General features: G+C 36.6%; 1 protein-coding gene across 1 annotated transcript; it reads left to right on the forward strand.

Annotated features, from left to right (window-relative positions):
* The first annotated feature begins 326 nt into the window (after positions 1–326).
* Positions 327–7,008, forward strand: LOC102603607 (uncharacterized). The gene is made up of 11 exons (XM_006365533.2): positions 327–454; positions 542–807; positions 2,512–2,618; positions 2,704–2,829; positions 2,915–3,011; positions 3,666–3,740; positions 3,852–3,934; positions 4,170–4,316; positions 5,094–5,166; positions 5,252–5,603; positions 6,707–7,008. Exons 2-11 carry the CDS (start codon positions 543–545, stop codon positions 6,780–6,782), a joined length of 1,401 nt encoding a protein of 466 aa, XP_006365595.1. The 5' UTR covers positions 327–454; position 542; the 3' UTR covers positions 6,783–7,008.
* The last annotated feature ends 8,078 nt before the right edge of the window (positions 7,009–15,086 follow it).

Here is a 15,086-nt window from a genome sequence, read left to right on the forward strand (position 1 = left end):
TTTTCCTAAGGAAAGATTATACAAATATGGTAGAGAATTATATTCTTCTTTCAGGAAAAGTAAAGTCAGTTATGGTAATGCTTTAACTTTCTTTCAGAGAAGAGTAAAAACTCAAATTTAATAAGAAAATCAGGGTAAAACCTTAATACGTCTTAATTTATCATGTGAGGTAATTTTTCCATTATTAAGTTGGACTTACTACTAATTGACTTGAATTAACAATTCTGCTATTTTTTTATTATACTATTAGAACAGAGGCCAAAATGTCAAATAAGAAAATATATATAAATTCACAATTCATATGATTGTAAATGTAATCACCTAACTGTCACACTTAATTATTCTTAAAACTTTCAGTTGTCAACTACTAATCGGAATCTGAAATACGTATATCCCAAAAAACAACAACAAAAAAAAGATGACTTATTGGTGAAGCCACGTTCAACTCAATCATGTACTCTTCTCATTACAGTAAAATTTTCAATTTATTTCTTTCTACAATTTTCTCTCAAATCACGATTTTTACCTTTTTATTCTTCAGAATGGAGGAATCAGATCGGAATCGATCATTTTCGTCGGAGGTTAGGGGTGAGCAATTTTCCGGCGATGCATTGATGTCGCGACACGAGGAGGAGGTACCGGTGATTGACGACGATGATCGGCGGCCTCCGTTGCCGTTTCCGGAGAGGAATAATGTTTTTCACAATGCACCTTATTTTCCGGCGACTGACAATGAGGAAGCTGTGCGGTTAGCCAGAGATGATACCTGTTCTTACATTGTTGTTATTCTCACTTTCTGGCTCTTCGGTAATTTTTTCTTTCTCCCCAAAATCTGCATATGTGTGTTTGCGTTTCTTTTTCATTTTTATTTGACTATCGTTGCAGCTCTGAAAACCGAAAATAAGACAATCTGATGATATTTGGATATGTTCACTTGTCCCCCTTTTTTCCCATCATATAGTTGTATCTCAACTATTCATTGTTACCCTTTAGCTACCTTAAGTTAGGACTACCTTTGTATTAAAACATATCTCAATGTTGAGTTGGCCAAATGTTTATTTCCAATGGACAATAGGAGTGTGGAGGCCAACTTAGCATCGAAGTATGTTTTAATACAAATGGAGTGATGGTTTAGGTAGTTAAATGAACAATGTATAGTTGAGGTATGAAACTCTTATTCCTAATTGACAATAGGCGTGTGAAGGCCAACTCAGCATCGAAGTGTGTTTTAATACAAATGGAATGATGGTTAGGTAGTTAAATGAAACAATGGATAGTTGAGATATGAAACTCGTGAAGAAAGTGATAGTATAAGTGTATTTAACAACAACTATTATGGCTCAATCTCAACCGAAACGGGGCAGCTATATGAAGTTTATACTATCCGTTTCGCTCCATTCTTTTATTCCTGTGAAGTCTGACCTGTTTCATTCCGATATTTGATAATTTGGGGTTCTCTAAGACTAATTTACATAAATTTTCTACTGATATATAAATCTGTATACAGTCTAAAAGAACTTCTTGCAAAAACAGCTTCTACTATAGGTGTAGCTATATGACTAAGCTTTAATACCTACCAGTCGGTATCACTCATATGAGTGTTCTGTTATTACGTTCTGTTTTTTTGTTAAGTCTCATGGATCCGAGAATCTTTCATTTGATTTTAGGTCTATCTCATTCCTATTAGAACCTTCAATTATCATGGTTTCATACCTATACACTTGCACCTTTAGAGATCTAAGTAGGGCACTACAAAACCATCTCAAATGATCTTTCTCATCATGTGTACTCAACTTGCACTTCCAAATGGATGTGATGAGATCATTTTTCGTTTTGTTTATTCTCGTATGACTACACATCCATCTTGCTATTTGCATTTATGTGACACTCATCTTGTGCAAGTGTTGAGGCTTATATGTAACAAATTTATGAATGCTTTTTGAAAGAAAGGGGGAATCAAGATAACAACTACAATTGCCTTACTAATTGGCTGGAGAGTGTAAATTTTATGCACATGTGAAGTTGACTGGGATTAGGTCAGTGTGTAGGTTGATGTGGAGTTTGGGGGAAGAACGGCTGGCTGCTCATGGTAGTGTGTTGCTCCAAATGATGACAAATCTCGTAGCTTTTGATGGCTTCACTGATTGGGTTTACATTGTGCAATCCTAAAATTTTGTGAATCACTCAACTACTATAATTGATCACTAGCATGCTCATATTATTAGTATTTACTTAAAAGGTTTAATTCCTACGCAAATAGGTGAGAGATCGTACGAAGCATTCGTATTTAAAAGCTTTTTCTCTCTTACATTTCTCCTGGTGAACACAGCATTTGACACTTCAGGGCTTCCTTTGTGGAAATAATTTCTCTTTACTCCAGTATCTATGACTTTTATAGGAAATATTCACGTTAATATGCTTGTGCATTTCTGTTTTCTTGCTTATTTTCTTTCACTAAAGACGTTTGATTCTTCAGAGCTTGCCTTGATGAATGTTTTCTCTTTTCTTCAGTCTCTATGACTTTGATACTGGGAGTTTATGGGCCAGGTAATTTGCAGCTTGGACCAAATTCCTCAATCATGATAAAACCTAATCCCTTATTTGTGAAAAATATAAAGGTAAATTGTGTTATTTCTTAGCCTGTTTTTTTACATATTCTCTAAGCTCGTAGTTTGACAAAACAATTTATGTCCCTCCTACAAGGTGGAAGAGATGGATGGTGCAAACAATAGACCAACGGTGTATGGGTTCTATGAAAATCCGTCTCTTGATGTTCTTGCAACTTCTACTGAAGCTTACAGAACCTCTCTTCCTGCAAACACTAACAAGGCACGGTGTGACTTTAAATTTCTTTTAAGTCTCTAATGCCTATCTGAGGTTTGTTTAATGAATTATCTTGTGTTTGATTTTACAGCAATGGATATATTACTTGAATCAAGGGTCTCAAATAAACATATCATATAGTGTCAAGTCCTCAAGTTCGTTTGGTTTAGTCCTTATTATTGCTCAAGGTAAGTTATTTTCATCAAGTCTATTCCAATTTTTGTTTCCCAGTGTTGCATTTCTTGTTTAGGGGTCAATTTAAATCTATACTAGGTTGATTACTTTGTAAGGTAGCATCAAAACTTTGCAAATCAATCCAAATTAATGGGCTTTTCAACCTCATGTTAACAGAATGTATTATAGGATAGCCCATGTAGAGGACTGTTAGAGTACTCAACATGGTAGAAGTCTGGTCCACCTCACTATTGCAGTATAGCTTCTATGGTTTTTGGGTTCATTGTTTTCTTTGGTTCTTATATGCCCATCCAGAGAAACAAATAATATTTCTCTACTATCATTTAGCTTACAGTTGACATATTATTTTTGTCTAAGCTAGTCTCTTCTGAGTCCCAGTACCCGCCTTTCAGGCCAACGGTAAAAAAGAAGTGTTCCCTGGAACTATCTCTCTCCTCATTTTCCTCTTTAAGTGGTCCATCAGAGCGGTGTATTCTGGGCTCAACCCTTCAGTGGGGAATTGTCTTTGTGGCTCACTCCCTTGGAAAGTGGTTACCTGTCTTGTTGATCAGATCTTCTTGAATATAGCCAGCCAAGTTCTGACATGCTAGCTCCATTTCAATTTTCTAGCACTGAGATATTTTTCTCTAAAAGTCAATGAACTGCAGGAAGCGAAGGTCTAGCTCAGTGGCTTGAAGACCCATCTTATCCAAATACAACACTATCATGGAATGTCATTTATGGTAAGAAAGAAGACTAGCTAAATTATTTATGATCCCTGCATAAAGGTCTTGCACAAACTATAGCTCACAATAGATAGAAGTTACCTTATCACACCAGCTGCCTTTCTGCAGGGAATGGCACAATCAGCCAAGACATAGGGAAGTCCTCTAGTTATTACGTGGCAGTGGGCAACTTGAACTCTGGAGTTGTACAGGTCAAATAAGTATTACCATGTCAAATTTTCACTTAAGATAGTACTCTTAAGAGACAGTATGGGTATAACCTTTCTTCCCCCAGGTGAACAATTATCTAATCACATTGGTAGAAAGAAATCGTAATTTCCCTTATTTTTCAATTTTTTGGGGTGGGGGGGATATTTTTCTGCTTTGCACTAGAACTGCATTTATCTTCTTTTTATTATTTATCATGTTTAGTTCTGTGAAAAACAGGTTCGGTTGGATATTAGAAGTAAGGTATTGCTCTATAATACAACTGGTGCTTATTACGAGTGCAACCTCAGACAAAAACCGTGTGGAATGAGCTTCTTTCTGGCCAGAGGAAATGTTGCTCTTTTGACTTCTCCTCCTCAAAGGCCAGTAAGTCTCCAGATTTAATTCTCTCAACAGAGAATATGCCCAATACAAATGCTTTAATTTTGCTCAATGCGTTTGCAGTTTTTTGCAGTCTTTTTATCATTTCTATTAACAGGTGTCTCTTTAATCGGTGAATCTTTGACCACACATGGACACAATATCTTGATAAGCTTACTTCTAAATATCTCTGTTGGAATAGTATATTCTGTTTGCCGATTATATAACTTGTCGAGTGGAGACAACTTGAGTGTATTAACACCAAGCAGTAGCATTTCAGCTTCTGTCATCACAAATGAACAGTCATTTGAAGGCTGGGACTAGATTTTTGAGATGCACTAAACTAGTTAGTATAGTCATTTGCACTACTATGTTCTAGGATTTTACATGCATTTTGTCATGACAACTCCATCCTTATACGTTTTGGTTATAGATTGGCTTGTTAATAGAGATCCTTCTTTGTATATGTTCATTCTCCAAGTCATTTGGCATCATGACTACTGTTAATCTTAATGGACCCTATACAGTGGTGTAGACTGTAGAATATGGAATATCTTCTTTGTCTCACCAATTAAATAGGACTTATATAAATATTCTTTGGCAAGCATTCAAATTTCAACAACAACAACAACATACCTGGTGTAAATTGCAATCCCATAGGTGGGGTCTGCGGAGGGTAAAGTGTTCCCTAGACCTTATACCACGAGGTGGAGAGGCAAGCATTCAAGTTTCATAGAGTAGATTTCATGTGAATGAAGCTAGCCTTTTTTCCAATTCCTGTAGGGTATAGCTACTGGTATGTGGAGCGTCAAACTTTCCTATGGACCTCGGTGGATCACATATCTTCTTGGAGTAGGTATATTTCTCTTTTCTACATAACCCCTGATGTTCCAATTGAAAAATCTGTAGTTTTTCATCTTCATCATTCTTTCTAAATGCAGGTGGGATGAGTTTTCTCATTTGGTTGGTATTCAGGTACTTGAATAATATGCAATCCACTCATCTGGAAGGTATTAGAGATCCAGTGGGGCCAATGGAATCTGAGCAGACCCCTCTTATTTCACGCAAAGATGATGATATTGCAAGCTGGGGTTCTTCTTACGATGGTCTTTCACAAGATGATGAGTATAATGAAGGCGTACTGGACCTCACTGCAGTTCAAGGGAGACAAGTTAAAGATGGTGAATACAACAGCAATATTCGCCGACTCTGCGCAATTTGTTTTGATGCGCCAAGGGACTGCTTCTTTCTTCCATGTGGACACCATGCATCCTGTTTTGAATGTGGAACTAGGTATGTCACTTCTCTCTCTAAAAACTAAAAATGTTTCCTTTTTGAGTTTATACTCCAGAGGAATGACTAAGTACTTGCAAAAGAATATGCTTATATTTATTTATGCATATGAGAGAAACCAGTGGTTTGGGCTTGGGACTTCCATGTTGGAGGTCTAAAGTTCGAAACCCCTTGCCAGCGAAAGCAAGGGGTTTGCCTTCTGGGTCGAGCTCGTCGCACCGGGCTTGCCTAGTGCAGGTTACCTCTCCTATGTGGTTTGCAAGCTATTGCATAGGAGCGGGAGTTTTACCATGTGCGCACCCAAAGGGTAGTGGCTGCAGGTTTTCCTTGTCATAAAAAAAAATGCATATGAGAGAAACCAGCAAGCCATGACATGACAGCTAGACTTCCCTTGATAATAAAGAGACATCATTGAGAGTTGATGTTGTTATTCTTGTTCATTAAGAAAATATGGTTGGGGAGACTATTCTAGCCACATGGATGGGGCAGTATGATCATAATCTGAGACGCAACTTAGGACTAGTAACAACTTTGCCCTCAAAGTAAATTATCACCTGTCGGCCTCTTTCTCCACAACCAAGAGATCCTGTTATGGTGTTCTTCCTCCTTTCCCTTTTCTTCTATTTTATCTACTATGCTCCCTCCCCTTTAGCCGGGGGCTCGGTCTTTCAAGATTCAATCTTTCCCCTTCCCGTCGCAGGGAGTCACTCTTATAGTTAATAGTAGGAGGTTTACTATGTCCCCAACTTTACTTTCTTTTATGGTGATTCTGTTGCACCCATCCCCCTCCTTTGGTTTTCTATGTTACCAAGGCACCAAACAAATTTTGAGATCATTTATTGAACTGTCTTTCATACAATCCTTAAAAGCAAAGGGACAAAACTGTGATGAATCAAATTCAATTAAAGAACTATAGACTAAAGAAAGGAATCACATTTCAATGATTTTATTGTGTGATCTAAGTTCACTGTTTTTGCAAAGGCATTTCCAACCCTTTTAGTAGCGTAGTCGTTGGTAGTATCTACACTGGTAAAGAAAGAAATGAAAATACAGGTGGAAAATCCATGTATAACAGTTTAACACCATGAAATTGACATTTACAGGATAGCAGAAGTTGCTGGTACTTGCCCAATCTGTCGCAGGCCTATAAAGAAGGTAAGAAAGATATATACAGTTTGAGTAGCCAAGAGAAAGCCATTGTAGATACAATGTAAATCATGGATATACCGAGTACTCCTTCCAATTTATTACCCTTTGAGAATTGATGCTGTAAATGAAATAGTTCGCGGTATTGGTAGGCCAATCCATTTCTTTTGGTATAGAGGGCAGCACATATGTATTTTCTATGTGACATACAATATTTGTATCTTTTCCCCATGGATGTTTGGTTCTTTACATTGGTTTACTCTACCAAGAAGCAACCATAATGTCATGTACTTGAAACATACAGCTGGTGAAGTTCACACATTTGAGGGGATTTTTTTAAAAAAAATTGCCTTAATACATCCTCCAGAAATCATTGACCAACTAATTCGGTTTCAGATTTGACCAGTTTCTATGACTCGAACCCGACACCATTGGTAAAGGATGCATCCATCCAACCACAGTCCTCGTGGTTTTATACTACTGTATCAATAAATTACTTAAGCGCATAGTCATGTACCAAGTTCAAAATCACAAGTAATTATTGTTAAAACAAACTAAATGAAAAGAGGAGATTCAATTTTAACATCATAGGGAGCTAACCGTTCCAAGGAAAATTCCCAACACAAGTTTCTATAGTTAATCATACTGAAATGGGCTAGTCTCAAATAAATACAATAAAGTAATTAATTAGTTTATAATAAATATAGTCATATTTTATTTATATAGAAGCCAAAAATCATAGAAAGTATACATTGACTATACAATATAACTTACCTAGCTATACAGTAACTATACAATATGATACAATTGACTATACATTATTATACACTAAAAAAGTTGAATATAGTTTAGCTATACATTGAAGTGAAGACTGACTATTCAATCTCTATCAACTCAAAATCACTGTTCAATCTCGATCAACTCAAAATTTCCTCTAACAGTCCCAAAATTTAGATATGAATCTTTTTCGATGTTTAGAGCCTTTTGATATATAGTTCACTCCAAAAAAATTCAGTACATCAAATTTAAAAAGAAAAAAAGGAGAAGACGAAGAAGAAGATGACGAAGAAATAAAGGTAATATGGTGATGGTGGATAAGAGCAAATAATCAATGGTGAAGGCGGTCAACATGATTTCCTTGGTGTGATGAGAGATGGTGTGAGTGGGGTTTAGCGATGAAGAAGTTATACTTATTGGAGAATTTTAATAATTAATTAGTGTAAAAATATAGTTAACAAAAAGAAAAGTTCATGAATACAGTAAAAAAAAAAAGGAGATAAAAGTTATAATTTATGACATGACATTGACGTAGCATCGATGTGGCGAGTGAGTACAAATAATCACATATTGTGAGAGTGATGTTAAATGTCTCAGGATGATATTAAATTCACTTTTAAATAATAAATGTGTGTAATAGATCACCATGATAGTTTAAGTGTGTATTCGACCTTTCAGGACAAGTTTAGGGGGGAACTATGTCTTTTCCCCATGATAAAAGAAAAACATGTACGAAAAGAAAATCTAGTCTTTTTACATATTAAGTGGAGTTAATATCTCAAAGACTCACTCAATTTTGAGAATTTATTTAACAAAGTCATTAAACTTGTTTTTATATCAATAAAATCACTCAACTTACATATTTATATCAATTAAATCATTAACTCAACACTTTGACAAAAAAAAAATTCAAAATTGAAATGGATCATTTTTATTTTTTAAACACACATATATTAATATAACTTAACTGTGCATCATCCAAGTCCAAACTAAACTACTGCAGTTAAGATTACAATTGAAGCTGCTCATCAATATAAACGCGCATGTTTATTAAAGCAACTTAATCGGGTTAATCTAACATTATCGTATTATAACTACTAAAGTTAAAATTCTATAGAAATTTATCGCCCTTTTCACCTTGTTTACTGTCGGGCATTCAGTGATATGGATCGTTGGAATTGGGGGTCGGAAGAAGATGAAGAAGTGTTGGGTCTTTTAATTGGGTTTGGGTTAATGGGTTGGATTGTTAATGAATTTTGGTCTAATTGCATGTGGATTAATAAAAATCATGTTTTATATTTAATTAATGACAAATTTAATTGAGTGATTTTATTGATACAAAAGCATAAGTTGAGTGATTTTACTAATACAAAACAAAGTTCAATGACTTTGCTATATAAATTATCAAAGTTGATTGAGTGACCTTTTGAGATATTAGCTCTATTAAGTGTCTAATATTCTACAAAAGAAGAAAGATTATTTATTGTGAGGAGATGGTTAGGAAGATGATGAAAAAGGTAATGTCATAACAAAACAAGTTGCTATTATTTGGTGGAAGGACAATATTAATAGATATTGTCTTAAGATGCTAGTATCGTGATCATTACATGGAGGAAACAATGTCAATTCTTTTTCTAACTTCTCTAATGATTTTAGGTTTGAAAACAATTTGTTTTCTGTACATGTATAAACATTGAAAGATTGCATCTGCAACAAGTCATAACTAAATACTGACATTATTCAGTGGATCAAGCTCTTCTTTTCTTCTTTTATTATGAGATCCGAAAGTAGAAAGAAGTTATATCGGAAAGATGGGTTGGTCACCTAGTGACATCCTAAATCCAATTACTTCACTCCCTTCAAAAGTTGGGCAGTCCTCAGGACAGGCAAAATATTGACAAAAATACAATCTCACTTTAAAATCATTTTGTGATAATTATAAAAGAGGAAAAAATGCAAGAACAAAGAACATAACATATAATGGAATATTGAATCAAGTACATCAGACTATATATCAATTCATTCAACGCATATATTTCCGAATTAGAGGAATTTCACCAAACTGAATAATAATACTATAATATCTCACTAACTAAATGTTTAAGATATACTATTTGTAACGACCCCCTCCAATCGTTATGGGTAGACTAATGGTGAAAGAATCGGGTCAAAAAAACTTTTTGGGTAGAGACTTAACAATTCTATGCTAGGCAGTCTCAGATGAATTATGAGTAAGGTGAGGTCTAGGGAAATTCAGAAATGGGTTGGGCTATATGTCTAAGTTTGAGTAATGTTTTCTAGTAGTTAAGACAATAAAGAACCCATAGGGCTTTTCAGAATCGAATTTGGGTGAGTAAAACTTTTGGTATTGAACTTGGCATGAAGGGGTTAGTATAGAATGTCAAGGGTCGAAGACATGTTGCGAAATGTAGGATTTTTGGAAAGGTTTATGAGTCTCTAATTCCATGCAAGTCTCTACAGCGGGTGTCACACTGCTATAGCGGGATGAATATGCATGCATGCACTATAGCAGAGTAAGTCAGATTTTAATGGAGAAAAATTTCTAGAATCTCTTATTTTTTGCACTTCATTTAGGAAAGGGGAAGGCGAGTTAGGGCAGTTTCCATCTGTTTTCCCACTAATATTGTAACACTTCGCTTTTTGAAAGAACTAGAAAGAGCTAGAATTAGAAAGATTGTTTTTGGAAAGAATGAAAAATCTGGAAATTTGTTAAGTTATGTTAAGTTTGGGTTTTTGGTCAACTTCAAACGACCATAACTCCTAGCTCAAGATGAATTAGGTTTGCTTCCAGATACCGTAGGAATGATCTTGAAATTATTTTTCCAACGCCGCCGAGTTCGTATGAGTGGGATATGCCCATTGAAAGTTGGGTTGTTAAATTAAGGAAAGTCTAATCCGGGTTTTTGAAGGGAATTATGGTCTTTTCTATACCCCATGACTTAATTTCATTTTTTGGTAATTAATGGGGGTCTAAACTGATAGGATTCAGTTTACGCTTTTACAATATTGAGTTAGGGTTTTAGAGAAGAGAAAAGAAGAGGAGAAAAGAGGAGAAGGAGCAAGAATCGTCAAGATCTTCAAGAATCGCTTGTGGATTTCGTTAAGGGCTGATCCCTAAGAGGTATGTGAGACTTTCATATCGATGGGTTCATTCATCCACGCGCCAATCGCGTCGCGGACTTGCTCCCCCAGTGAACAAAAATCGCCTCCGCATCACGGTTAGGACGCGGACTCCTCTATTTCAAAATTTAATTTCGCGATAAAAAATATAAATACATCTCCGCGTCGCGAACTTATTTCCAGATAGTGATTTCTTGATCTTTTCTCATGTTTAGCTATTTAAAAACACTCCTAAACATCATGAGATCTTACCTACAAATCACAATCCTTGAATCCATAATTCAATTCAAGCAAAGTTAAGAGTCAAGTTAAGAGAAGTTCATAAAGTTTTCCAAAAGTCTTTTACAAAGGTTTTAACTTTGTTTTAAGACTTAAGCTTTGAGTTGAGTAAATAGTAAGAGCAAAGTTCATTTCTTCAAAGATTATACGGGAATGTTCCCAAGAGTTAAAAAAAATTTCACATTTGAGCAAGAAAGGGAATTCAAACATCGATTCCAAGAGAGCTTTTAAGCTAAATTTTGAGTAATTATCTCAAACCAAAGAAAATAAAGTTTGTTTTAAAAACATATGAGCTAAGTATATTTTTGGGAGTAGTATTGAGCACCGATATGGGGACGCGAGTTCATATTAACTGAAGTCTCCATAAACCATGTAGCCATCATGGGTAGTAAAGGATCATACTTTTTAGATGACTCCTTAAGTGCTTTTTAGCATAGACTAGTGGATCCACTTAGTTAAGGCGTTCTATATGACGGCAAAGTATATGACAGTTCTGGCAGCGTGGGCAAGACGATGTATCACCACTTAGGCTCATAGTGGTGGTTGTCGGTTAGAGAAACTCCCACAGAAACTATATTATTTTATTATACGAGTACAGTTGAGTTTGTTATTGCATTTCTTTAACAAACTAAGTTGGTTTCTACTGTTTTAAAAGCTTTTTATATATTGCATGTGTTTTATTGCTTTATATTGAGTGAAGTTATTCAGGAGTTGAGTAAGGCCAAGGTAAGTGTTCCTTTCAGATTCTTTTCAAGCCTATGTTATGTTTAGCATTCTAACTCGCATACTCGTACATTCAATGTATTGATGCCAGTTGGCCTGCATTGTCTTATGATGCAGACGCAGATAACCAGGATCAACATCCAGCGCCTCGTTGATCCAGTTGAGCACTCAGAGTCTGTGGGTGCGCCTCCTTACTTTTCGGAGGGCTCTTTTTTTTACATTGCTTTCTACGTTTTAGTTGTTAGGATGATCGGGGGTCCTGTCCTAATATCTCTCTTTGTTTTAGAGGCTTCATAGACAGATAGTTATAATTCTTTAGTCTTATTCATTTCAGTTGTATACATTTAAGACTTGAGTTGCCATATTTGGCTAAGTTATTATCTCTTAAGTTATTGCATGAGTTATATTTCTTATGTTTAAGTCTTTCGCTGACTTGGTTGGATGCGGGATCTACTCCACGAGGAGCTGTACGGACGTAGATGATATCATCACGACCCCTCTTTTCGTACCGCTAGGGATGCTTAACGCCACTTTGCTAACTGGCGTTACCTGCGCTTTCGTGTCTCTCAGTGTGGTCAGCACTGGGTGTTTCAGAGCAGCGAGGCTTACACCCATTCGCATTAGTTCATCCAAAGTTCCTTACCCTTATGCACAAATTATTAAATAAGCCATCTTCATATCAAGATTAAAGAGTCAACTGAGCATCTCAGCGGCGGGATTGAATACCCGGATCGAATCAAAGTTCACGTCACCCGCCCTGAACAAATAGGAGGCGTGGGCCACAGGTCACACATAAGTCGTCGGGTCGCACGATAAAAGAACACCCAACATAAAGATGCACACTCTTCCATGTTAAATATTCATCTTCATAGGAGCTTTTTTATAGTAGTCGTGACCAACAGCCATCAACTCTCGGCTTGTTGGTAAGGTGAGAGCTTCAAGCCCGATTTCAGGTGGTGCACCCTCCACACAAGCACCGCCCGACGAAGGGGGACGGGAAAGCTACAGGCCCAAAACCTTCGACCCTTCTTCCTAAATGGGGGTGCCCGAGGCACCTCATCTTCTCATTTCGTCGTTGCTCATTCCCGTTAGGCCGAAGTGTTTGGCCTTTCCTTCTCTGCTCCCGCTCAGGGAACATGCCAAGGGTTCGTTTGGGGCCAGCAATGGTTCTCGAGTGCCAACCACATCCAGGGTGTAGGCTCGGGGCGTGACAAATATCTTCAATAAAGGTAAGTGAATTGCTCCCTTAATTTGTAATTTGATTCTTAAACCTTATAATATAGAGTGTTACTCTTTGAGTAGGTTTTTCACTTGAATTAATAGTGTAAAAAGCCTTGATTTTGGCAGAATGATCATTAATTGGTCTGATATTAAGATTTGAGTGTAATCCAGTCATTGTTCATTAATTTTTTTACATTTTATTATTGTTTTAGATCAAGAACGAGTCAAGGCATTACAGAAGAGGAAAAATCAGGTTCTTTAGAGTTCTAAGGATTGATTCGAGGTAGGTGATAATTTATTTGTTTTCCAAAGTATGTAATGTGTGCATGTTAACTGCTTTGTAGTATTATTTGTGAGATGCATGTGGAGAAACTAGAAGGCTAATGTGAAATGACTTCACGTGATAATCTCATGGAATGAACTTGTTTATTTACTTGTGGTTTCAAGTTAGTTGTTTCAAGTTGGTTGATCATTGTGACTGTGATTGCACATGTTGTTTGAGATTAATAGTTGGCTCGGATACCACGTCGGTACAAGATACTAACTGTTGGCTTGAATACCATGTCTGGTATGAAATATTAATGGTTGGCACTAGTATCGCATCAGTACACTAACAATTTGTGTGTAGGTTCCATGAGAGGACTGGATATGTGCATTTTGTGATCATGTGGGACATGTTTCATGCATTAGTTGATTCAAGATTTGTGATTTGGAATTTGTATCATGTTGTGCATGTTGATATATGTGTTGACCTTTATTACTGTTATGTAATTACTTGTTTACATTCAAGTTTTGGAACTGGCCTACACTTGCTCTTTCTTTGAGGTGTACATTGCATATTTTGGCGACTACTTCGAGACCTCAGTTGTGGGAAGAAAGATATTTGAATCCAAGGGTGAGCTACTTATTTCGGGCTGCCATGAATTCTTTCTTATCTCGTTGTTCATCCACTCGAACATAGATATTTTATATTTTTGGCTTATGTTTCTTGTTGGGGTTGCATCCTCTTATTCTAGATACTTTAGAGTTTTGGTACTATGACTTTCAAATTCTAGGGAGTTAAATTTTGTAAATGATTTTGTTAAATGATTGAGTTTATGGTACGACTTATTTCTTAAAAAGGTTGATGGGTTAAGTTTGGTAGTTGGTTTACCATCGGAAGGTGGGTTAATGTGTGTGTAATAATGGCAGGTCAGGATCGTGACAAAGTTGATATTAGAGTGCTAGTTTTGTTGATCTCGTGGTACCAAAATGAGTCTAGTAGAGTTCTACGAAACGATACCGAGATGTGTGTACTTTTCTACAAGAGGCTACATGACTTTAGCAAATTATCTCTCCTTCTTTCCTTCGTGCTATAACTTGATTCCAATTGGTATATACCGATCCAAAGTGATATCTTAACTTCTTTTCTTCTTCTGTCTACATATGATTGCTACGAGACAAATGGTGCAAGGGAAGTAGCTCCAGCGGGGAAGCTAGCAACAAGGGGGCATGACAAAGGTAGAGGCGGAATTAGGGGTAGGGGTAGGGGTAGAGGAAAGGAAACACCTGCCAGGGGTGGAACTCAAGCAGGAAATATACCAAGGCAAGCGACCCACCCCCACCCCAGGAATGTGTTGAGGAAGAAGTTGGGATTGAGATTGAGGAGAATGTTGAACAAAAAATGAAAGCAAAAGTTGAGGGTGTGGGTTTTCCCCTTATGTCTTTTGAGGTGTTTCAATAAGTTCTAGCTTTTGTGAGTGGATTGGAAGGTATTGGGCCCACTCTCACTGTGTAGGCTACTCAGGCTCCATCTAATCATCATGTTGCTACTATGGTCCCTAAGGTGGATGAAGCTTCGGGCACTGATGCAAAGGACGTCCACAAGATAGGCGAGGGGGTAATCAGAGAGGTCGAAGAATGGTGATTTAGGGAGAGGAGAGGTGCAACCAAGTAAGGGGGTTGCCCGTAATGATGATAGAGCTCAATGTTATGCTTTTTCGAACAGGCCAGAGGTTGAGGCATCAGACACACTGTGAGAACATATGTTATTCTTGTCTTTGACTAGATGGCTAATATTTTGTTTGATCCCAGTTTCATCTATTATTGCATATCTGTTAAGTTTTTCTTGAGTTTTGACTTAACATATAATATTCTTGATATCCATATTTATGTTTCTATCCGGTTGAAGAGTTTGTAGTTGTTACCTATGTATAT

This window comes from Solanum tuberosum, unplaced genomic scaffold, assembly GCF_000226075.1.
Source record: "Solanum tuberosum cultivar DM 1-3 516 R44 unplaced genomic scaffold, SolTub_3.0 scf00557, whole genome shotgun sequence".
Classification (NCBI taxonomy): domain Eukaryota; kingdom Viridiplantae; phylum Streptophyta; class Magnoliopsida; order Solanales; family Solanaceae; genus Solanum; species Solanum tuberosum.